This window comes from Meles meles, chromosome 16, assembly GCF_922984935.1.
Source record: "Meles meles chromosome 16, mMelMel3.1 paternal haplotype, whole genome shotgun sequence".
Taxonomy (NCBI): Eukaryota; Metazoa; Chordata; class Mammalia; order Carnivora; family Mustelidae; genus Meles; species Meles meles.
The window spans coordinates 20,950,542-20,975,998 of NC_060081.1; the positions used below are offsets into that span (position 1 = coordinate 20,950,542).

The 25,457-nt window shown below is 43.4% G+C and overlaps 1 protein-coding gene across 9 annotated transcripts in view; it reads left to right on the plus strand.

Moving 5' to 3' along the window:
• AFF3 (AF4/FMR2 family member 3) overlaps positions 1 to 25,457 on the plus strand; it is a 568,940-nt gene that overhangs the window by 523,517 nt on the left and 19,966 nt on the right. For all 9 annotated transcript variants that reach the window (XM_045981491.1, XM_045981489.1, XM_045981492.1 and 6 more), the window contains 4 exons: positions 4,246 to 5,352; positions 10,971 to 11,095; positions 14,701 to 14,902; positions 17,162 to 17,283. In XM_045981491.1, coding sequence (XP_045837447.1) covers positions 4,246 to 5,352; positions 10,971 to 11,095; positions 14,701 to 14,902; positions 17,162 to 17,283 — 1,556 coding nt within the window. The remainder of the gene's footprint in view (positions 1 to 4,245; positions 5,353 to 10,970; positions 11,096 to 14,700; positions 14,903 to 17,161; positions 17,284 to 25,457) is intronic.

Here is a 25,457-nt window from a genome sequence, read left to right on the forward strand (position 1 = left end):
AGCATTCCAGAGGGTAGCACCTTTCCCCTCACACAGAGCTCCCTAGATCAGTGGTCCCCAAGTCATAGGTGCTGTGTGGAACAAAGAGAGCCTGGTCCCATGATTTTGAGGGGCATCAGGATAAAGTCAGTTTAATCCGTCTCCTTAGGGAATCACCCAGCCCTTCCTATTGCTCATGTAAACTAAACTGTCCTCCATTGCGGCATTTCCCAAACTTACCTGACCATGGAAATTTTCTTCATGTAAAATATGAGCCAAATGCACATTTTGGAATATGGGGCCCTAGACCGTTCTTGAAAATAAGTGTAAAAATGTGATGCAGGTCACTCACTGATTGAACAGGCTTCTCCTTAATTAGGCATCTGTGGGGTACCTGGGCGTGGGTGCTGTGAAGGATGTGGACGAAGCAGGGACTCAAGTCCATGGCGGAGAGCTTGTGTGTGAATCAGAAGGAAGGGAAGATTAATCAGGGAGGAGCGTCGAGGCTGAAAATACAGAGCAGCTGGCAAGCAAATGGACACCACCAGGCGGAAACCCTGAGGAAGTCCACCACAGCCAGCAGCATGCCAGTGAGAGACAGCCCCAAGCCCTGAGTCTTCCCTCCTCTGCTGCCACTTAGCTCCTCACCATTTAAGCTTCCATGGCCGCAATTGCCTCAGCCCCAAAATGGCGGATAGTCCTGCCCTGCCTAATCTGTAAAGCTGTTCTGAGGAATAAATTATATAATTTGAGCAAAAGTCCATTCTAAGTTGTTCTTAGTAGCAGCAGATTCTCCCTACCCTATTACAGACACTGCAAGCCATACGAAGAAACAGAGTCCTGGCCTCCCCGGAAAGAAATGTTTGGCTTTGTTGAAGACCCAAGATGTAGACATGTGAAATGAATATGAACGTCACAAGACTATGCAGTTAAAAAAAAAAAAAAAGGCTATGCAGTTGAGGATAATAGAGACCAACAGGAATTTGGAGAGTCAGTAGTGTTCTCCAAAATTAGATCTAATTCTGTCATTTTAGGTTGAAGACCAACATTTCTCAAAGGAATGAGGCCCCCCTTTCATGAGGCTACATCAGTGAGTAATGGGAGATTAGGCAAAGCAGCAGGGTTGAGAATCTGATTTTTTTTAATTTTATTTTATTTGAGTGTAGGTGACACACGATGTTACATTAGTTTCAGTCTATGACATAGTGATTCAACAAGCTTAAGCATTCTGCTATGAGAATCTGGTCTCTTAGATATGGTCTTAGACATATCTAGATATGGTCTTAGACAGATATGGGTTTAGCCTTGGTAGTGCCTGGTAGCTCTGCAGTTTTGGACATGTCACTGAACTTCTCTGAGCCTCATCTACAAATTGGGAAAAACAGTATTTCTTATCTGTATGGATTAAATTAGATGATATCTGTAAAGTGGGGTGCACAGCCATGTTCAGCCATGAAAGATGACTGTAAGATGAAGGATGCCCTTGAAAACCAGTCCAAGGCATTTGGATTTCCTTTGAGAGGCAATAGGAGGTCATTGTAGGTCCTTAAGAAAGGGAGTGTGATTTAGTGATGTGTTGAAAATGGTACTTTAGACTGATTCTTTTTAGCTGTGAAGTGCAGGAAAAAATGACATGATCCTAAAGCATACCAGGCAATGGGCCCATACTAAATCTATTAAATTCTCCCCTTTACTGTCAGTGCTCCCATCAGGGAATTTTAGTACAAATCTCCCTGTATGCTGCTGCGTTTTTGGCTACAGACATTTGTCTGTGTTCTCTCACCTAAGACCTGAACTGCGGAAAGCCCACGGTGGTGGAGGTGAGGGTGAGCTAATGTCAAACATGGCGGCCGAGCAGGTGTGAGTGCCTGCTTTACCATAAATGTTTGCACCCTCTCCCCAAGTGTGCCCCCTTTCTACAAGAGGCCCCTTCAGCATCCATTCATACTGACCGTGTCCTATTACACTAGGGCAGCTGATGCACACAAGTCACTGACCTGCCCTTGGTCACTTTGGGAGCTAAATGGGGCAGGGAGAAGACCCTATCAGAAGCTATAAATTGTTTGCCACCAAGTTCACGTTCAGCCACACTCAGCTAATCCCAGTGAGAGCTTCCCCCGGCAGCAAAGCTGTTTGTGTCCTGCTGTCCTGCTTTCTCTATTGCATGCATCTCCCATTGCAGTATGGACTGGGTGTGCTCTTAGGATTTCTGGGTTCCCTTCCTCTGGAAAAGCCAAAATAAAGCGAGGTCAGAATTTACATAGAACAACTTAGAGGTGCAAAATGATAGCTTTTTGGTTTTTTGCATCTTGCTCTGGTCCTTTTGGTACATAAAAACAAAGGAAAGACAAGTAGAAGGACAGAATCCCCATGAGGGGCCATAAGGGTTTCCCCTCCCATGCCTGTGTCCCTAGGAGAAGCCTCTCCATTCTCACTGCCTGTCCTGGGAGAAGGGCCCACTGCAAAGCTGGCCTCCACTGAAATGTTGCTTGTCCTTACCAGTCACTGGACACCTGGTGCTGGTGTTCTCTGAAGTGCAGTTGGCTTTGTCTCTTTTGGGGGAAACAGCAGGCTGTCCATGATTCCTGCCACAGACCTAGTGCTTGGTGCCCACACTCTGTGTCCTCTTCATCTTGGCTCCAAGCCCCTCTGGCCCATCAGAAGCTTCCCATATCCAAAGCTATGTCTAGCCCCAGCCAGGGCCAAGACTGCCTGTTCCACTCCCCTCAGGTCCTTACTGCAAGGGCTTATGCCACAGGTTCTCTTAATCTGGACCTCACTGTTGAAAAACAAATTCTGACACATAAAAGTAAGCTTTAGGAAATTATTATGTTTTAAGAAAAGGGTTTTCAGGTGCCTGGGTAGCTCAGTCATTAAGTGGCTGCCTTCTGCTCAGGTCATGATCCCAGGGTCCTGGGATCAAGGCCCGCATCAGGCTCCCTGCTCTGTGGGAAGCCTGCTTCTCCCTCTCCTGCTCCCTCTGCTTGTGTTCCCTCTCTCTGTGTGTCTCTCTCTGTCGAATAAATAAATTTTTAAAAATCTTAAAAAAAAAAAGGGTTTTCTCCTACAAGAGAGCATGACTTGCTCTGGACTTTAACCAATCCAGATTAAATGCAAAGGTAAGCAATGTCTTCTTTGTTTTAAGCTGGAAAGTAGTCTCCTCAAACAATGGATGCCAGAAATTCAGAGGGTGGGAGGCCATAGGGAAGGAAAAATCCATCACTTGAAATAGCCAAAGTATTTCCCCATGCCACGCATGGTCACAAATAGGAAACACTCTGCCTAAAGCTTTACACTTACCAACATACTTCTTTTCTATTAATAATCACAGATGCTGGAAAAGTGGACTTGTATTAGAAATCGACAGCATTTACTCTCTGTAAACTCATCAATTCTTAACCTTTTTCTGAGCCATAGATTCCCTAGAGACTTATGGGCCTCTCTCTGAGAAAAATGCATCTACACAGCACTCTGATTTAGGGCATTCCCTGACTCCCTGGAACCAAACCATGGGGCAGAGTGTAAAAGCTACAGTGTCCATGATTTGCTCTAAGTTAACAGAACTGCATGCAGGAAAAGTTTCCATCATCATTTCCATTTCTGAAACATTTTCAGCAAAGTGAATGGAAGCAGGTTGAGGATGGACTAAGCATACGCGGCACACAGAGCTACTTTTAAAATCCTTCTCTGCCACTAAACAAGCCATCGCCCCAAAGTTATTGCTTCTGCTGTTAAATTACCATAACCTACTTGCCTTTACCACATAAATTATATGTAAATTGCTTGTGATTATAGGTTCTACTTAGACCCCTCTTTTAATCTCTTCTAAATTTTTCAGTCTTACCAAAAAAATGAATGTTTTAACACTCAGGGTCTTCATGCTGTTTCCTAGTTAACTTTCCTGGAATCCCAAGTTTATGTACATATGAATAATTATAAAAAATATACATTGTATAACAATCAAAAGTGCTGGAAATGGGTTCTAATGAAGCTCAGGAATATCCCCTTATTTTTTCCAAATAGGCTTCATGCTACTGTGCTGACATATAAGTGCCTTGGGACAGAAAAGGGATGCCACCCCTGCCTCCTGTGTGCCAGGCCAGCGGTCGCTACACACACTTAATGCTTACATTTTCCTTTTGCTTGCAACCCATTGGTTTCCTGTTCATACACCTAGGGGAGTAAGTGAAGATTAAAAACAGCCAAGCCTCTTTTAAGTGAGTCTAATAAAAGACATTTTGTTTGTTGCCGGTTTTCTGCTTTTAGGCCGAACCAGCGTCTTCTAACAAGTGGCAGCTGGATAAATGGCTAAACAAAGTTAATCCCCACAAGCCGCCTATTCTGATCCAAAATGAAAGCCACGGGCCAGAGAGCAATCAATACTACACTCCAGCAAAAGAGGAAGTGCAGGACTGTGGGAAACTTCCCAACGTTTGCCAAACCAGCCTGAGAGAGAAGGACATCAAGAGCGCCTGCAAGGAGGAGCAGAGGCCAAGGACAGCGAACAAGGCCCCAGGGAGTAAAGGAGTGAAGCAGAAGTCCCCTCCCGCGGCCGTGGCTGTGGCCGTGACTGCAGCTGCCCAGCCGCCCGCCGTGCCCGGCGCGCCCGCTGAGAGCGTGCCCGCACCCACCCGGAGGTCTGCGGGAAAGAAGCCCACCAGGCGCACCGAGAGGACCTCCGCTGGTGACAGCACCAACTGCCACCGGCCCGAGGAGCCCGCAGCCGCGGACACGCTGGGGGCGAGTGTGGTGATCCCTCCAGAGCCCACCAAAACCAGACCCTGCGGCAACAGCAGAACGAGCCACCGCAAGGAGCTGCGCTCCTCAGTGACCTGTGAGAAGCGCCGCACGCGGGGGCTGAGCAGGATCGTCCCCAAATCCAAGGAGTTCATAGAAACAGAGTCATCATCTTCCTCCTCCTCCTCAGACTCGGACCTGGAGTCAGAGCAGGAGGAGTACCCTCTGTCCAAAGCGCAGGCCGTGGCCGCTGCTGCTGCCACCTCCTCTGGGAATGACCAGAGGCTGAAGGAAGCAGCTGGCAGCATCAGCAGTGGCGGCGGCCCCCGGGCCCCTGTAGGCTCCATCAACGCCAGGACCACCAGTGACATTGCCAAGGAGCTGGAGGAGCAGTTCTACACACTGGTCCCTTTCGGGCGCAATGAACTTCTCTCCCCCTTAAAGGATAGTGATGAAGTCAGGTCTCTCTGGGTCAAAATTGACCTGACCCTCCTGTCCAGAATCCCAGAACACCTGCCCCAGGAGCCTGGGGTCTTGAATGCCCCTGCAACCAAGGATGCTGAGAGCACACAGGCAAGCCATCCATCTGACACTCCAGCCGAAAAGGCTTTGCCAAAATCCAAGAGGAAACGCAAGGTAGGCCTGGGGCTGAGGGCCTGGCAAGGGGAGGCGGGCTCTCCCTTAAGTTGTGGGGAAGTATTGAAGCCCACAGGGAACGCTGGTCTGCAGTGGACAGGCAGTAAGTTTTATGTGTGTCCTTACTCAACATCCATTCCTCGAGTACTTCCTGTATGCCACATGCTTAAGTACCTGACATAGATTAACTCTGCTAAATCCTTAGAGCTGCCTGATGGGAGAAGCACCATTCATAGTCCCATTTTGTCATTATAGATAATTCAGCCCTGTCCAACCACATGGTAAAGCAAGCATACGGGAAATCCTTACCAAGAGTGTGCAGAGGCGAGCTGGATCCTGGGGCCAGTAGAAAGCTAAATATAAGGTGCCTCTCACTCTTTGCTGGAAGGGACAGGGTGACAGTGATCAATCACGGATCTAAAGCCAATAGCCTGACAGAGTGTAAGGCTGTGACTGGGGTGAAGCAGGAAACAGGAGTCTCAGCCACAAGGCCGGGGGTGGACAGGCCCAGAGAGGGGAGCACTAGCCTGCAGCGTCCAAACCAGCAGCTGCTGCTCCCAGTACCCTTGACAAAGAAGAAACTGTATTGGAGAGGGACTGGGAGCAAGGCCCTGAGGAGGACGAGCATGGAGCAATCAGAGAGCCAGGGATGACATGGCACTAAAAAGGTCAGCAGGGTGCACCAGGAAGGCAGGGAGTAAGAAAGGAGGCTCAAGTGCTGGGGGCGGGTGGGGGGGGGGGCAGCTCTCCATCTGGAAGCAGCCCCCGCTATTTGCCATTTTTGCAGACTTTTGAGGGCAGAAATAACTTATTCATAAATTAAAGCCGATTTTGAGGAGTTTGGTCCCTTCCCATTACTGTTACCTTCAGAAGTAACTCGGGCCACAGCAAAAAACACCACAGGTGACAAATCAAAGATCTCACTATCATGGATAGTTCCAAATTGAGGACAAAATCATTCACAATAGTTAACATACCTATGATGTCCCCATGAGGGATGCTACTCTAGGCACTTTGGACCTATTAAATCATTCAGTCCTTACAACTTAATGAGGCAAAGGTTTTTGTTATACGTTTTACAGATGAGGAAACTGAAGCTCAGAGATCCTAAAGCATCATGCCCCAGGCTCCCACCGGTGATAAGGGGCAGAGTCAGGAAGGAACCCGGAACATCTGGCTCTGGGCTCTCCCAATAAAACATTAGTCTGAGGGCTTTGTAGTACTTTCCCCACTGGGCCCTGGCCAGAAGGGCTCTATGCTTGGAATGTAATGCTTGAGGTTGCCATCTTGAAATTCATTTTATCTCTGATTTTGTGTTTTTATTTTTTAATTTTTTTAAGATTTTATTTATTTGACAGAGAGAGAGATCACAAGAAGGCAGAGAGGGAGGGTGAAGCTGGCTCCCCGCTGAGCAGAGAGCACAGATGCAGGGGCTCTGTCCCAGGACCCTGAGATCATGACCTGAGCCAAAGGCAGATGCTTAACCCACTGAGCCACCCAGGTGCCCCTGATTTTGTGTTTTTAAGTGAAGTGTGACGGATGGGATGATAGAACCCAGGGTGGGTGGGGGGAGGGTGTGGAGCTCTATCTCACATGTGGTCCTCCATCCTGCCTGTTTCCACAGCACGTCTTCTGCCAGCCTTTTGGCCCCTTGGCACTCCAAAGTTTGCCAAAAGGCTTACAGAAAAAGTTTCTATCATCACTCCCATACTGAAGCACTTCTGGCAACACAGTGTAGAAGCAGGCCCTGTGCCACCCCCTAGTCCCCATCTCCTTCCGAGGACCTGTGCTTCTCCTCTAAGCCCCCAGGGGCCAAGGCACATCAGGTCAAGATAAGCATCTCACCCAGCCCTCATCCAGGATGTGAGAAGTCTCAGAGCGGGGGACTGCAATCTCCCAGGGGTTGCAGGTTGTCTTGGGGTTGAGGAGCGGGCATGGAAAAAGGAAATGTGGACTTCCCTAGCCCTATACACCTGACAGACACGGGGAAACCACTGTTGGGCCCATGCATGCGTATAGTCACGGGACTGGCCTGGGCCCTTCAGTCTGCCTGCACTCCCTAAGTATCCCCATGCCTGAAGGAACACGATATGAAATGGTAATTAAAACATCACCATGACAGATCAAGAGAGAGACTTAGACAGGAAAATGTTTTCTACTTTAGTACTTTATAACATTACTCTTTTCCTGCTTTTTTCTTCAATTTCTTTTGAGGCATAATTGACATAACATTATATTAGTTTCAGGTGTATAATGTAACAATTTAGTTTTTGTTTGTATTGCAAAATGATCTCCGCAATAAATACAGTTACTATTCATCATTATACAGTTAGAATATTTTTTTCTCATGAAAACATTCAAGATCCACTCTCCTAGCTACCCTCAAATATGCAGTAAAGTTTTATTAACTACAGTCACCATGCTCTGTATTACATCTCTATGACTTATTCATTTGATAACTGGAAATTTGTACATTTTGACCCCCTTCACCCACTTTGCCCTCCCCTCAAGCAACTGCCAGTCTGTTCTCTATATACCAGCTTGGGCTTTTTTCTTTATTTGGGTTTTGTTTTTAGATTCCATATCTAAGTGAGATCATATGGTATTATTTTCTGACTGACTTATCTCACTTAATAAAATGCCCTCAAGTTCCATCCATGCTGTTGCAAATGGAAGGGTTTCATTTTTTTTTTTTTTTTAAAGATTTTATTTATTTATTTGACAGAGAGAGATCACAAGTAGGCAGAGAGGCAGGCAGAGAGGCAGGCAGAGAGAGAGGAGGAAGCAGGCTCCCCACGGAGCAGAGAGCCCGATGCGGGGCTCGATCCCAGGACCCTGAGATCATGACCCGAGCCGAAGGCAGCGGCCCAATCCACTGAGCCACCCAGGTGCCCCTGGAAGGGTTTCATTTTTTATGACTAAATAATACTCCATTACACACACACTCTCTCTCTCTCTCTCTCTCTCTCTCTCTCTCTCTCGCCACATCCTCTTTATCCATTCATGCATTGACAGACATTTAGACATTTAGTTTCCATGTCTTGGCTGTTGTGATAAATGCTACAATGAACATGGGGTTGCATAATACCTCTTTGAGTTGTTGTTTTCCTTTTCTTCAGATAAATATACAAAGTGGAATTGCTGGATCATCTGATAATTATAGTTTTAATTTGGGGGGGGGGAACCTCTGTACTGTTTTCCAGGGCAGCTGCACCAGTTTACATTCCCACCATCAGTGCACAAGGGTTCCCTTTCTCCACATCCTCACCAACACCTGCCATTTCTTGTGTTTGTTATTTTAGCAGTTCTAACAGGTGTGAAGTGACCTTATTGTGGTTTTGATTTGCATTTGCCTGATGATTAGTGATGTTGAGCGTCTTTTCATTCATTTGTTGGCCATTTGCATGGTGTCTAAGTATCTGTTCAAATTCTCTGCCCTTTGTTTAATTGGGTTGTGTTTTTGCTATTGAGTTTTAGGAGTTCTTTATATATTTTGGATATTAACCCCTTATCAGATATATATTTGCAAATATCATCTCCCATTTGGTAGGTTGCCTTTTCATTTTGCTGGTGGTTTTCTTTACTGTGTAGAAGCTTTTCCGTTTGATATAGTCCTCCTTATCTATTTTTCCTCTTGTTGTCTTTGGTTTTGGTGTCAAATTAAAAAAAGTATCACCAAGACCTATATCAAGAATCTTTTCCGGTTTTTTGATCAAGGGGCTCAGTGTTTTCACTTTGCACTGAACCCTGCAAATTATGTAGTCAGCCCTGGCCTCCTGGAGAACCTTAATCAAGTGACCTTACCTTCTCTGTACTTCAGTTTCTTCATTTGTGAAATGGTGACATCTTTGCAGAGGTGTTGTCAGGTTCGGACCATATAATTCAGTAATATGGGCTAGCTCACTACTTCTTTATCCCTCTTCCCTCCTGTTTCCCTCTAGATAAACTGCCCCCCCCTCATTATTTGTGGGATTGGTGGGTAAATGGATAGACTAATGGAAAGAAAGACAGAGAAAAATAGTTTTTTTAAGAAATATGCATAGCTAGAAATTGATAAACATAGATTGGAAATACATATAGCATACATAAATAGATGTGCAGAAAAACATATATATAAATTCCATAATATTCTATATTTAAATAATTTTATTATGGCGTTTCTAAAAATTTTTAACTTATGAAACTTCATTTACACCAAGCCTGACACCTAGTCCTCCTCCTAAAATCTAGTGAGTCATCATTAAATACAGACACAGAGAAGTGAAAGAACATTTTCATAACAATCTTCACTCAGCATCTGGGATGTTAATACCCGGCTCTGGGACACCATAGACCTGGCTGCCAAAGGTTCAGAGTCTAGCCCTGGTAGGAACCCAGAGCAGAAGACTAGGGATTTAGAGCTTTGGTTTGGGGTCACTTGGGGTCAGGTTCATTGTAAGCATCTGGGATCCTGTGACAGAGGCTGTATGACAATCCCAGCTAGAGGGAGAAGGTCAAAGTCTTTCTATCTTTGAAGCCAGCACTTGCCTCCTGGAAAACACTGCTGAAAGCCCTGAATATACTGTCACTGTGTCCGCTTTCTCACCAAAAATGGAACTTTGTTGACTGTTTACATTGTACCCTAATACATGTATAAAAGTTAAACACAATCATGGAAACAAGAATTCCATTGAAATACTATTTTTTAAATTTAAATTCAGTTAACTAACTTACAGTATATCATTAGTTTCAGATGTAGTATTCAATAATTTATCAGTTGTGTATAACACCCAGTGCTCATCACATTCCGTGCCCTCCTTAATGCCCATCACCCAGTTATTCCATCCCCCCACCCACCTCCCCTCCAGCAATCGTCAGTTTGTTTCCTAGAGTTAAGAGTCTGTCATGGTTTTTCTCCCTCTCTGATGACTTCCCATTCTATTTTCCCTCCCTTCCCCTACAGTCTTCTTCTGTGTTTCTTATATTCCACATATGAGTGAAACCATATGATAGTTTTCTTTCTCTGATTGGCTTATTTTGCCCAGCATAATACTATTTTATAATAAAAGTTACATTAAGAATTCTAAGCTGCCATGGGATAGAAATTGTTAACTAGAATTAAGACACCAAGCGATAACAACCTTTGCTTGAAATTCATAAAAGCCATATATTTCAAAAAAATGTCTAGGCTTGTTATTGTCCTTATGGCATTAAGCCCAGGTTATGGTAATTATACTTTATTCAGATACCACGAAATGCTAAAAATGAGAGACACTGGAGGGACAGTGGGAATTCAGAAGAGGTCGTCTTTGGAGAGCTAAGTCAGATATATTGATGACAGACCAGTTTTCATCATTCACAATGTTCCCTCTGTAATGTTGATCATGGTGTCATGCTTTTCCTCTCACTAAAGTGTCAGTAGTAAAACTGACAGATTTCATCCTTGTTGGTTGAGGAGCTGAACAGGAACCTAGAACAGGGACAGGAACAGTGCAACCACATTCCTGCTTGGGATGCTCTCTGGAGAAGCCGAGTAAGCTGGTCTCCCGGGAGCCCATGCTCTGTGGAAGGTTGTGGTGGGAGCTCATTATGATCCCTGGAAATCCAGAGCTGATTGTTTTTTGCTTATTTCCATGCAGTGTGACAATGAAGACGACTACAGGGAGGTCAAGAAGGCCCAGGGAGAAAAAGAGAGCTCTTCACGACTGACTGCCTCTGCCAATAATACTTTACCTGCAAACCACTGCAGCATGAATATCAACAGGTATGCATGTTCCACTGAAGGTAGCGGGAAGCCCAAAGGATCTCTGGGTCCAAAAGGCAGGTGCCATATTGGAGAGAGTCAGATCTTTTAATGACTGTTCTGGTCTGGGTCTTCAGACTTGTTTCCCTTGATTTAACTAACCCAAGGCTAACAGTTAAACCTGGATGTGTTTTCCTGTCACAACCCCAGGGCCACTGTCAGGACTCCTTTTTAACAAAAGACCGGTTACTAGTTATACTCATTTTGTGCTCTCAAAGACACATCTTCCCTCTGAAAACTCAGTAACTGAATTTTCAAATCATTATTTTAATAGCCATTAAACCCATAAGAACACTAAGCTTATTAACATGAATGAAAAAATATAAACTGAATTTAATCTGGAATAGACTAAAATCATGGCATTAGACAGGATCTGTGTCTCCAAGGTTAAATGGCACCAAGTCACTCCTCTAAAGGGGTTCCAGATGGACCCACATTGCACCAGTTCCCTCTTTGACAAATGGCTTTCTAGCAAGGCAAGGTCCCCAGTATTTATTAGAAGTGAGTAGCTTATCATCAGTCATAGATGCTCTTTCCATTTAGAAATACCACAGCTCAGAAACCACTTTTCCTCTGCTAAGACAGTCCTCACTCTCCCTGACTGTGTACATAGAATTTTTAAGGGGAGATTAATGTTTCAGCACAACACATAAAAATGTAAACTGAAAGGTTAGGAGAAGATGTAGAGCAGTACTAAACCTCCAAGAGGAAATTGGAGAGTGAGGGCACACAAGCACAGGCCCGCTGCAGTGTGAGAGTCACCTTGGGAAGGAAGACGAAGGCTCTTGAAGGTCTGAGCAAGAGGGAGAGTATGCGTGTAAGCTGGCCTGGCCTAGCCCGCAGTGCTCTGTGCTTATTGGGTGGCACTGTGCCTAATGGGTGCCCAGAATCCTGGGGAAATGTGAATAGGAGAAATGTGGCTCCAAAACATCTTTTAAATATGTGATATAGTTGTAAATGTGCTTCTTTGTTAATGCACTGAAAACCTTTCTAGTAGGTCCTAGTAACTGCCATAATATCTAAGTAGCGACAAGGACAAATATAAGCAATATTTCAAGATGTCTGCAACCGCTGTGACATGACATGAGAATATCTGTGATTTCCTGCTGATGACACAATCACAGGCATTGTTAGCACCACTCCTCTAAACCACTACTCTGGAAATGTTCCATTTCAGTAAAAAGTTGTAACTTTTTCCCATCCACATTCACAGACCCCAGGATAAAAGCTCTTGTTCTAGAGCCTTTGTCTGGCAGAGCCTCTAGTTCAGATAGTTTTATTCATGTTACATAATTACCCGTGCATATAAAAGTGCTTCAAGTTCTTTGTAAGAACGGTGGTCTGTGCACCTCAGGAATGTAGAGAAGGGGATCATCTATCCCAAAGATGAGATCCAAATAAAGTTGGTTTGGTCAACTTGAGTATGTAAACTTAGAATGATGGAGAAGAAATAATCCTATGTCCATGATAATGTTTAGTGTAATAATTTGGTTTTCTGTGAACATTTCAAACCACATAATATGTAAAATAATAGAGGTTGAGAAATATGACTTTCTTTGCTTACTTGTCAAGACACAATTATGTACAGACTGTTCACATCTACAACATCAGTGTTTTCATCATCCCTGAGCCACTTTTGATTTGCCCAAAGGAGTTTTCCAGAACACATCTCACTTCTGGGTTGTTAGACGCACAGTACTTTTTGTTTTGTTTTGTTTTTTTTTTTTGCACAGTACTTCTTGAACCAGAAATCTATCACCAGAAACTCTGTCCCTACCCAGATCTATTTGCATAACACAAAGAACCTTGTTATTTTAACATTAAAAACTTTGGCTTTATTATCTGTTCTGGAGGCCTGTGTTTGTAATTTCTACACTGTGACCACCAACTAAGGAAATTGCTTTTTGAAGTGACTTTAATGGCTTGTTTGCAGTGATAGCCAACACATGCAATTAAGAAGTCATAATTGCAGGACTAGAGACTAAGTCTTTGTTAAATGGATTTACCCTTTTTTAACTATCTATGTCAAGTGACTTCTCTGAGCATCCCAAATTAGCAGTGTTTGAGTTTATTTCAGGTTAATGTGTCTTCCCTCATTTTTTTTCAGGGTAAAGTAATGGAGACAGGCCCATCAATATTAACATACATAGCAAAGATTCAAATATAGGTGACTCTTTCTCTGATGGTTAATTTTGGGGGAGAGTTATATTCAGGGATAGACAATAGTTTTATTCATTTGTGGGCTTTTTTGGTTTTAATTGAAGTATAGTTGACATACAATATTTTGTTAGTTTCAGATGTACAACATAGTGATTCAACATCTGTATACATTGTGAAATGCTCGTCATGATAAGCATGGTCACCATCTGTCACCATCCAAAATTATTATTGTATTATTGACTTTTTATCCCCACAGTTTATCTATTTTTTTTTATTTATTTATTTGACAGAGACCACAAGTAGGGAGAGAGGCAGGCATAGAGAGAGAGAGGAGGAAGCAGGCTCCCCTCCAAGCAGAGAGCCCGATGCGGGACTCGATCCCAGAACCCCGGGACCATGACCTGAGCCGGAGGCAGAGGCTTTAACCCACTGAGCCACCCAGGCGCCCCAGTTTATCTATTTTTTAACTGGAAGTTTGTACTCCTTAATCCTCTTCCCTCCACCCCCCCTTCTGTCCAGCAACCACAAGTTTGTTCTCTGTATTTATGAGTCTGTTTCAGTTTTTTGTTTGTTCATTTGTTTTGTTTTTTAGATTGTACATAAAAGTGAAATTATATAGCAATTGTCCTCCTCTGGCATAAACAATTAATTTCGGATGTGAAATAAAGAACTAGAAATCAGAAAATGTAACTTTTTTTTTAGAAGAGGTGAGGGGCAGAGAAAGAGAAAGAGAATCTTAAGCAGGCTCCACGCCCAGTGCGAAGCGCAGTGCGGGGCTTCATTTCACACCCCTGAGATCATGATCTGAGCTGAAATCAAGAATTGGATGCTTAACCAACTGAAGCACCCAGGCACCCCCAGCAAATGTAACTTCTAATGACAGTTTCCTGTTCTGTGCTTATTCTGATGAATGGTTAGCCCAGAAACCTAACAACTGAAAGTTGGCCTCACACTTTGCAGATTATTCTGTGATTCTACTATTCTTCATGTAATAATTAGTACAAGTTCAGATGTTATCAAAGTCCTTTTACAGGTGGAGAGCTCATATATCTTGTGATTGACTTTCCCGTTACTTGCTACTTAGGCATGTTAGAAAAATAGTAAGTTGTTAAGTGTTTTGAGATCCTCAGATGAAAAACCCAGAAAAATGAAAGTCTTACTAGTGTTAGTCATTTAGCACTAGAATTATTATTCATCCTAATAAGATGAGTAAGGAAACAATGCGTAAAATTTACTTATTGTTTTTTATGGTCCTAAGGCCATAAAATTATTTCCTGGTATAATAATTCCCAATAAACGCCTTCCTACCAGTAGATTTTAAATGGGAGGTTTGGGTCATATATAAAACATTTACCTTTCCCTGTGCTTACTGTGTGACATTCCATTACTGTGATTTCCTTTTTCAGCTTGGCAATACCAATAAATAAAAATGAAAAAATGCTCCGGTCACCCATCTCACCCCTCTCAGATGCATCTAAACACAAATATTCCAGCGAGGACTTAACTTCGTCCAGCAGATCAAATGGCAGTGGCTTGTTCACTTCTGCCTCCTCCAACAAAAAGCATAAAGCTGAGAACCAGCTTCAGTCTCATGCCGGAGACCTCACGGTATGCTGATTCTCTTCCTTTCCTGATAAAAATAAAGATGAAATTGAGCACATCCCTATACTCATCTGTCTCTAGCCCGGTACAGTCTAAATACATGCTTGAGGTCTGGTAAGAATCCCTAAATGCTGCTCTGGAAAGTCCAGGTGAAGCAGCATACCCCATTACCTCTTCCCACAGAGAACGACAGAAGAAACCAGAGGAGACATTGTAAGCCTCTTCTGCTTAAGATGCCTCTTTGTAGGATTGCATTTCCCACTGTGAAGAGAAATGACCCCAAAGGATATCTATCTGGAGACACTGTAAATTGGGAGTTTAGGACCAACCAGCCCTTTCATTTGGGAAGATTCCTTGCCCCAGGGCAGAATTAAATCTGGGACTGAAACTCTAGGCCAAAACTGTGGAATTTCCCATTCCAATTTCAGTGACAAGTGTAGGGGCCAGAATGTGGGACCAGGCCACCACCTCTTTTCCAGGAACTTTCCCAGGGGTGATTCCAGCTGCCTGTGTTGCCCTGGAGAAGGGCAGGGGTCTGGGGTCCACAGACTGTCTAACCTCATATTTAGTCCAAATGTGACTTTGGCCAGTTGCTTCATCTCTCTGAGCTGGTTTCACTGGCAAAATGGTGGTGAGATTTAAATGAGCTGGTATTATCTGAAGAACCAATACCTACAGATACCTATGTAGCTAACTCTACATGTTAGTTCCTCTTTATGGCCTCTCCTTCTAACAGTGGTGGCTCTGGATCATACATCCTCTGGGGCACATTCTCCCAAGTTCTCTCATGTCACCACCATGCTGTCAATACCAGCAGGGCTTTGTGAGGCAGGGAGAGAGATGAGACATGAGAATAAGGCTCTGCAAAGAAAGATGGGGGGAGGTGGTATTTAATGTTCCATCCCATGAACTAAAGAGGTAAAATAGTTGGTAGAAGGTCCGGCAAGAGCCAAAATCTTCTAACATCAGGAAATTAGTAACCCGCTGATGCACCCTTATTTGAGAACAATTAATTACCTTTAATTCTAGGCTCAAAGAGTCTAAGACCTTACTAGAAAAAACTGGAATAAAAAAACTACCAATTCAAATCGAAACACAAACAAAACGTTTCTTTACCTCTAGATCCTAACATTAAAGCAACAATGATTTCCAGAGAATTGTAATTACAGACTTTATTCAGTCATTCTTTCTTTCACCAAATAGATGTTTATTGAGCAAGTACTTACTGTGTTCCAGGCATTGTGCCAAGCAATAGAGATCCAGTGATGACCTAACAGATTTAGTCTGTGCCTGTGGGAAGCTCACAGTCTGGCTGGGCAGAATGACATAGACAGGAAATCACACACATTGGTAATGGCTACCGTGAGTGCCAAAAAGGAATGCAGAGGCCTGGGAGCTCTTACAACCAAGAGGCTTGACTACACGTAAAATCAGTCCATATTTAAAGAAGCATTCATACACACTCAACACATTTTAATTATTTCAGAAGAAACCGTTTGAATTTTGTAATCAAAGACAGTTGCTTTATGATTCATGGGTCTAGCACACAATAGGTGCTCTATAAATATTTGAATCTCCAGGGAATGTGATTTCTTAATTTTCCCACAGATCAATAGTGTTCCTTTTAAAAACACATTTTAAATAATTTCTAGTTATTCCCTTTGGCTTTTCCTGCTCTTCACAGACAGCTCATGAGAATCAGTCCATTTGTCACCTGAATGACTTCTCTTTTGAGAGGTATTATAAGCCAGCAGTTCTGAAAGCTTGGTTCCTGGATCAGCATCACTTGGAACTTGCTAGAAATGTGATGATCTCTGGCCCCACTGCACACCCTAAATTCAGCTCTGGACGGGTAGGGGTCCAGCAGTCTGTGTGTTGACAGTACTGCCCAGGATGATTCTAATGCAGAGATCACCTTGGAGAACCACTAGTCTAGCCAACTGGGAAAAGTAGGGGCTTGAGTCCTAAGTCCTGGGTGTCACTGACCCACAGTAGTTATTTGAACTTGGACAAGTTTCTCAACTTCAGCCAGCCTCAGTTTCTGGATCTGTGAGAGTGGGTCATTAAGAACTTCCCTTCTGATACTGTTACAAGAATGCCATTTGACAATGCATGTAGAAGCCCTCAGCATGAGAACTGAAACACACATATTTCTTTTTCTTTATTTAAACTCAAGGGATCATCAGTTCCAACCTAGAACACAAAACAGTGGGTTGCCCTTTCAGCCAGGTTTCTGAAAGACTGGTGTGTTGTTTTTTTGTTTAGAAGGCCGCTCACAACAATTCCGAAAACGTCCTCCACAAGTCACGGCCACAGACAGAGCCATGGTCTCCAGGTGCCAACGGCCACAGGGACTGCAAAAGGCAGAAACTTGTCTTCGATGATATGTGAGTGTTGACTCTTTGTTGATATGGTAAGGGGCAAGGTAAAACAGAAACTCCACGGGTAGGAGGGTTATATGCATGACTTGGTCAGGTGAGTGTTGCTTTCTCAAAGGGAGCTGGAGCTTGACTTTGAATGCGCCTCTGAGTCCTCATGGGCTTTTTGAAAGGCTACAACAGCCAGAGCTACTGGGGTTGCATCCAAGATGTCAGGAAGCTAAGGCAAATGGCATTCATGAGCCTTACATTCCTGAGCACCTGCATTTTGGGCTATTGGCGGTTGTATGCTACCAGAAAGAGAAGCATTTTTGTTTTAGTAAATTATAATGGGCAAAGAATAATAGCGATGCATGCCTGGTTTATTTCCTTCTAAAATGCCATATTCTTTATAATAGCATAAACAGGTCTTAAACGGGAAAATAAATATCCTGTCATCCTTCCCAGCCCTAGCCCCTGAAACCCCAAGTATTGCTTCCATTCCCAGCGTCAATTTAAAAGAAGAAACAGGAGAAGAAGAGGAATAAAAATAACATCCTGGGATGCTCTTGAGATTCTGAAAATGATAAAGGAGAAGTGATAAAATGATACTGGAAATTATTTAGGTTCTTAAGGAAAATAAATATGTGTCCAGGACAAGTCTGGAAGACAGAAGATACGGTTTCAAGAGTTTGGCTTGAATCCTGGTTCTGACATTAACTATTTAACACACATCCAGTGCATGTCTGTGTGGGCTCCCCACTCAATCCCAGGGTGGAATAGTGTGCAGCACTGAGTCATCCTGTCCTCTCATTGCTTACAGTCTGAGGGGACAGACTTTAATCCACTGACCCCACCCAAAACTGGAAAAAGTAAAGGGTGCCAAATGTCTTTGACCTTACTGGGAAAATAGTAATCATGATACCTCTCTCCCAGAGGTTCTCCTAAGACCTGGTTAGATGAGATCTCCTGAGAGTGACCATCTGGGCAGAAGTAATTGACTCCTTCATACCCATCTTCCACCCAACCTCTTCTCCGGCCCTGACTTCACCCAGGGTATAGACACACTCTATTTATTCACCCCACAGACATCTCAAGAACTGAGAATATGAAGTTATAGTCCTGAATTTATGCTTGGACTTCAGTGAACTAATTAAGGGCACAGAATTGGGGAGTTGAAAGCCAAATCCACATTTTTGGTTTGTTCCACTTACTGAACGCATTCCAAGATAATTGGATTTATGAAAGTTTAAGGGTGGCCCAGGAGGGCGAATGTTTTTTTCTTCTTCCCATGGCGGCTGCAGCTGCACTCAGCCCCAGCACACTCTTCTGGCCCTCACCACCTCGCCTTCCCTTGGTTTCTCCACTGCCCTAAGCCATCAAGTGAGGTGGTAATTAATCCCTAGGGTGTGTGCATATGATGGGAGGACCGTCCCTTATATATGTAACCACATATATAATTAGGGTTTGGTAGTATAAATCATTCTCATGAGCTCTAACAATTTGTAAAAACAGGAGATTAAAATTGTGTCTGATGACAACGTGGCAGTTTGCATTCAGAAGCCTTAATCTAACAATGCAATCAAACACAATGTGTATTAGACCCTAAAGTGCTTAAAACATCCAACATTTCCAGCAGGTGATGTTAAGGGCATGATATTTAAACACACACACAATGGTATCACATATATTAATATAATGATATTAAACATACATATGGAAAATTTACATATAAGAAATTTTCCAGTATATGGACCAAAAAGCTATGTCAGAAACAGTGACAACTAAATGGCCATACTCTGATCTGCAGTTTCTCGGACTACTTACAAAAGGAAAAAAAAAAGTCTGCCGGGGGCTATTGCGAATATAGTTTTTTCACCTTCTGTGTCAACGAAGCTAATGTCTTCCCATTAGCAATATGTATAATTTTTCTGGCTGACCGCTACAATAAAACTGTTTCTCTTTTTACAGATATAGATATAATGAAATAAAAAGGCACTCTTATATATCCATCATATGGAGAGGTAGATGTCATGTTCCAATTGCCATGTGTCCCAGTTGATTTGAAATCCTTAACGGTAAAGTAAACATGCAACTCCAACAGCCAGTCCACCACTGAACTAAGAAAGTCTTGGGAAGATCCTTGAAGCTTGAAAAGCAAAACTAGGCATTATCTCTTCTTTAAAACAATAAAAATCCATGTCCCTTAAAGATGACTGGACTAGGAAGTTACCCAAACTGATGCAGAATGTCTCCCAGGTCCAGTTCATATGTGCTGAGTATTTACTAAGGGCCAGGTACACTGGATGGAGTTAAGATATGAAATTAATTAATCCTCAGTCATTAATTCAGGGCATAGGGAGGCATATGGCTGGCTTCTCCAGGAAAGTGTCTTGGGACCCCAAAACTTCCACCTCCTGCTCCTCTCTGTTCTACACCAGCTTCCCCACCAGCAGCCTCATTGACAGACGAAGGACCTGGCTCCTGTCACTTTCCTCGACTTCTCCTCACTGAAGGCGTCCACAAGCAGTGAACCAACCAGACAAGCCACCGGGGGGGGGGGGGGGGAGTGAGCTAGAGAAATCGCCCAGGAGTAATTTAGAGTTGATGGAAATCCAGTTACAGTGATCCAAAAAGGAACAGATGCCACACTGTCATTTAATTTTTAAAGCTGCATCATGTAGCTTCTAGATAAAAGTAAACTCATCCTTTTGTATTATAAATACTGGTTAATGGTTGAATAAACATGCGATTCAGACAACAGCTGAATTCAGTGGGCGCTTAATAACAAGTGCTGAATGAACACAACTGAATTAGAATAACATTCCCAGAAGAGTAAGGCCTGCAGTTCCCCCCCCCCCCCCCCCGGTGAATATAAGGAATCTACATGCAGGTAAATTTAAAATCACGGCTTCTCAACCCCTTCTCCTATGTTATTTACCAATTAAACAGGCACCAGTTTATGTCTTCAGGATATAGATGGAACCAAACAAAATAACACTTATTTTTAAAAACGTGATCCAGGTCAGCTTGTTCTGCGTAATTTGCAGGCTTAGATTGGTGGCAGAGTGGCTGCACCTCCTTCCTGACATTTAGCCATGCTCGACATTCACTACTTGACAGCCACCGTTTTAAGGTGATGCTGGTGTGATTGCCAAACTTTTGTTAAACAAAAAATCTGTAAGAATTTATGTCAATAAGTGACAGCACTTGATTCAACTCAAAGCCTAGAAACTGATCTTATTAGTGTGAAGCCATGAGCTGCAGATTACTTTGTGTCATAATTAGTGACAGGGGAGTTCTTGGCCCAGGAACATCGAGAGAGAACAACTGTGTGGTTAAGGCCTCGTACAGAAGTCCTGAGCAGAGCTGAGTGGTGAAATGCTTGGCTGGGAAATAAAGTCCCCTTTCCCAGCAACCATATTGCTGTGTTGAGGAGCCAGCGAATCCTGAATGCCAGGACTGTCTCCTGCCCATATTTCACAAGGAAGAGTCAGTCACGATCATCACATTCAGCACAACCACCAAACATTCCATCTGTCCCGTAACAGGAGCCCAGCTACTTAAACCCCCCGACATTGAGAAAAGACTCCCTCAACCACGTGGTGCTGAAGGCCATGGAGTGTGAAATGTGGCTGGCCGGGAAGGAAGAAGGATTGGCATTTGTGATATAATTATGCTCAGCAAATCTATAGCTAAAAGGATTTAATTTTTTAGAGGATAGGAAGAGTCTTGCACGTAAAAGGTCAGATCTCTTGTGGCATGATTTAGTCAGAGGACACCGATTGAAATCCTTGAGGTAATAGTACGTTGAGGCAAGGTGCTCCCACGGAGGGCTTACTATGGCCATTGTTTTTTTTCTGGAGGTCCCCCTCCCCACCTTTCCTGGTAGACCATTACTACACCTTTTTTTTTTTTTTTTTAAGATTTTATCTGTTCATTTGTGATAGAGAGAGCGAGTGCACAGAGGGAGATAGAGAGGGAGAGGCAGACTCCCTGCCCAGCAGAGAGCCTGATGCGGGGCTTGATCCCAGGACCCTGAGAACATGACCTCAGCTGAAGGCAGACACAACCAACTGAGCCACCCAGGTGCCCCCCCATTAGTACACCTTTATGTTCTTCATATGTAATTCTCTACTTTATGAGATCCCGGTCTCTCAGCCAAGTTATTTTGTTCTAACTGAAACAGAGTAACAGAGAGAGAGAGAGAAAGAGAAAAGGAAAAAGACTAAGCTTAGGGTGGTGGGGAGTAGTGAAGGACAATGCCTTCAGACCTCCTTGATTGAAATCTTAGTTCTCTGATCATTTTAGGAGTTTTGTAAAATTATTTTACATGTCACAGGCAGAGAAGAACAACAAAGTGATGAGTTTCCGTTTCAATAGAAAATGGCTTTTGACTGAATGACAAAAACCTGCAACACTTAGCCTGTGCATCCCAGAAAACATGCTGTTTTCTGCGCGTGACCAGGAGAGAAGCAGTCATGGCCTGCATGAGACACAATGAGTGATCACTTGTGCTTCTGAGAAGCCAGGCTCTGGAGACCCTGGGGCCCCAGCCAGCATCAAGCTAATGGAAACCAAAAGTGCATTTGAATCCTTGCTGCTTAAATGCAGTCTACCTGCTTTCTTCAAGAAGCACTCATAAAGTCAATCCCAGCCTGCTAGAGACCCTGACTCTGAAGTGCCCTCCTAAATCATGTTCACTTCAGTGGATTAAAAAGAATTACAGTTTCCCCCACTAGCTGAAGGTAGAGCATTCATATGAAGCCATTTGTAAGCCAAAATTGTGTAATGCAAAGAGTATCCCAGCTTTCCGAGAGCTCACCTTGCACTACTACTTCACTTGGAAGAGAGACCTCCCCTAGTACAGTAAAGCTTTTTTTCGGAAGCATTAAGATCCTCTCCAGATTAGCGAAAACCATTCTAGGGCTTTCATAAAAGCCAAGTGGCTTGTACGCAAACTTTGAGAAAGCAGGGGGTTGCCTGTACTTAACTTCTTACACATCCTTCTTTGTGAAGAAAGTACTTCAAAGCTGAGGGACACAGTAACACCCATGGGACTTATCAGATGACAAGCTGACAGGATCTCGGATGATGAATTCATTTGGTATGCAGTTGCCTATCTGTCTGATTTGGACTCCAACTTCCCTAAGAAAATTATCCAGGTTTCTGCTGTGCCAAGGAACCTGTTTGTTCAAACACATTGAGCTCCCATCCCTGCCAGTTTTCACAAAACAGGCGGCTCTGCTGTGGGGGGAGGAGAGGGAGGGTGGGGTGGGGTAGTGTATCTCACAGAGGTAGGAATTACAGAAAGAAGGCTGCCAGCCTCTCCGTGGGAGACCATTCAACTCTATCTCAGCCTTGGAGCAGAACAAAAAGCAAGGTAGCTTTAATGCTTCTCTGCCAGAAGAAATACCAGGGTGGCTCAAACCCTATTGCTGCTCAGAACTAAGGCTGCGTGTTTATAGGTCGGGTAGTGGGAGGGTGAGGAGAAAAAAAAAAAACCATTCTATTTGGATCAAGTGTTGAGATTTTTTGTTGTTGTTGCAGAGAGCTTACAACAAAGATACACATGGCTAAGCCTTGGTTTTTAAAAAGATCACTCACAAGCCCCATTTCTGAAGAACCAGAGATACACAGTTAGTTACGTGTATGATGTTTATTTGAACTTCTGTTAGGTTCATTGATGTAAATCATAAAATACCATCACCGTGAAAAAACAATATGAGGAGAGTTATTATCCAAATGAAAAAAGAAAACTCGAGGCTTTTCATGTTAAAAAAAAAAAAAAAAGAAAAAACAGAAGATTGGATCACAGATCTGTTTGAACACTGAAATAATTCGATTTTATTGTAGTAAAGACTTGGCCAAGTTATAGTCTGTAACTGCCACAGTGGTGATGACAGTTCCGCGTCCCTACTGACTTGTACATTGCCGTCAGAGTGATGCCTTCATGATAGCATGCGCCCACTACACTACTGGACAGTGTTGGTGGCATCCCATTGGCCCCACTGCCTCTGTAATGTTCTGGTCTAGGAGCAGGGCACTGGAAATCACCTGAAAGGAGGAAATGAGCCAATCATCCAGCAATCTTCAGTGATTCAGTGTAGTGAGCCTTCCGTTACATGCGAAGATAAAAATTCTAACTAATGTGTTTGTAAATGGCCTCTGGATGGTACACTTTTTTCCCAGCATCTCAGGTTAGTGTCAGCTGCTATGATACAGTCAGAAAATTAGATGTGTTACTTATCCATGTGCACTATTGTGAGAGTTTGTGACTCAGCCTCTGTATCAGGTCTAAAAAGTACATTCATAGGTTGCAGATAAGAACAGTGTTGATTAAGGAACATGTATGAGGAATTAGGAGACACTGCCATCCCTAAGGGTAAGTTAGAAGGTTAGTTGAAACTAAGATGCCATACCTTATTGCCAGGAGAATCCTTTCATGAAAATGAAGTACATTTGAAATGATGATCTATTAGTGAAAAGGTTTGCAAAACCAGACAAAAAAAGATTGACCAAACTCATATACTAGCGTGTGGAGTCGATAATGATATGGAGAATTTCAAGTTGCCATGGAGACGTTCTCTGGTTTATTGGCTGTGATGCTGCACCCCATCAGAAGCCACCACTCTTTTCTAAGCTCAAAAATGAATTCAGTGCTATTCAGGGGGCGATTCATGGACCTTCTACCATGTGCCTCAAACTATAGGGTGGGGAAGATCAAAGATGTCCACAGCATAGGTCCTGCTGAAAGTGTACCAGCTACAGAGCTGCCCACATGCCAGGACTTAGCCATACAGCTCAGGAGGTAATTAAATGTCTAAAAGTGTAATGTAAACAGAAAGGGGCATCCAGGAAGGACAGAGATGAGCATGGATCAAGTTACTAAGAGGATGTCACGGCATAAGAACTTGGGGGAGTGGTAACTCATAGAAGGCACTAAGTGAATGTGCACACAGTGAGCAGAGTGTTCCAGGTGGGAGGAAAAGGATGAGCAGAGAGGTTCTAAGACAGAGATGGCATGTAAACACCACAGCAAGGAAGACACCCATGGCTGTGGTTGAGGGCCTTGGGGAGTCACTGGTACAGTTCAAGGGGTTAGGCAAGATCTTTGGCGGGCTGAACTGAGATTGATTCTTTGGGAGCTGGAGATTGATTTTATGTCTGTGAGTAGGATGGTGATGTAATGAAAGCCATGTCTTACAAACACAGTCAAGTTTTGTTAAAGCTCAGGATAGGTTGGAGGGAAGTAAAACTAGAGGTCAATAGAGGTGATAAAAGCCAGGCCTGGGTGGTAGATGTGGTCCATAAGGAAAGGGAGGATCTTTACAAGGAGAATGCACTCACAACATCTGATAACAGAGAAGAGGAAAGGATGAAGATACTGGAACCCCTCTTCTGAGCAGATAGGCTCTGTGAACTCATCTGAAGCTCAGGAGTCAGGTCTGGGTGTGGGCTAGAGGTAAGGTCTGCCCTCCTATGCTGGGACATTTAGCAACAACACAACAAAAAATAACGGAGAGGATTCTTAAAACAGTGCAACTATTCTCTATGCTACTGTAATGGTGAATAAACATCATTATACATTTCTTATACCCCATGAAATGCACAAGACCAAGAGTGAACCCTAATGTAACTATGGACTTTGGGTGGTAATGACATGCCAGTGGAGGTTCATCAGTTCTAACTAATGTGCCTCTCTGGTAGGGGATGTTAAGGAAGGTAAGAGAGGCTGGTGGGAGAGGGGCAAGAGGTATATGACAACTCTCTATACTTACCATTTAATTTTGCTGTAAACCTAAAACTGCTCTGAAACATGAAGTCCACGAAAAAACAAAGACAGTAGCAACACGTATTTAAATTTCAGAATTGGAGTCTAAGACCAGTATTTAGTATATGTTCAAAGGTCAATGTGTGGGCAAGGAAGGGAAAACCACATGTAAAGTCATCTAAAACCCATTCAAATGGAAGAAGTGTGAACATCTAGGAGATGAACTAGAGAAACAGAGTCAGTAGGAGCAGGACCTTCCTATGAAGGACACCTCAGGCCCCACTGCCATGGAGACCCCCACTCCCGAGATGAAGGAAAGGTTTCAGACCTAATGGCAAGAATGATAGAGGGATGATGAGCCAAAGATAGGGAGTTTCATTTTACACATTAAGGAAATTCTGTAACTATTTTCCTTATTTCTTTGTTGGAA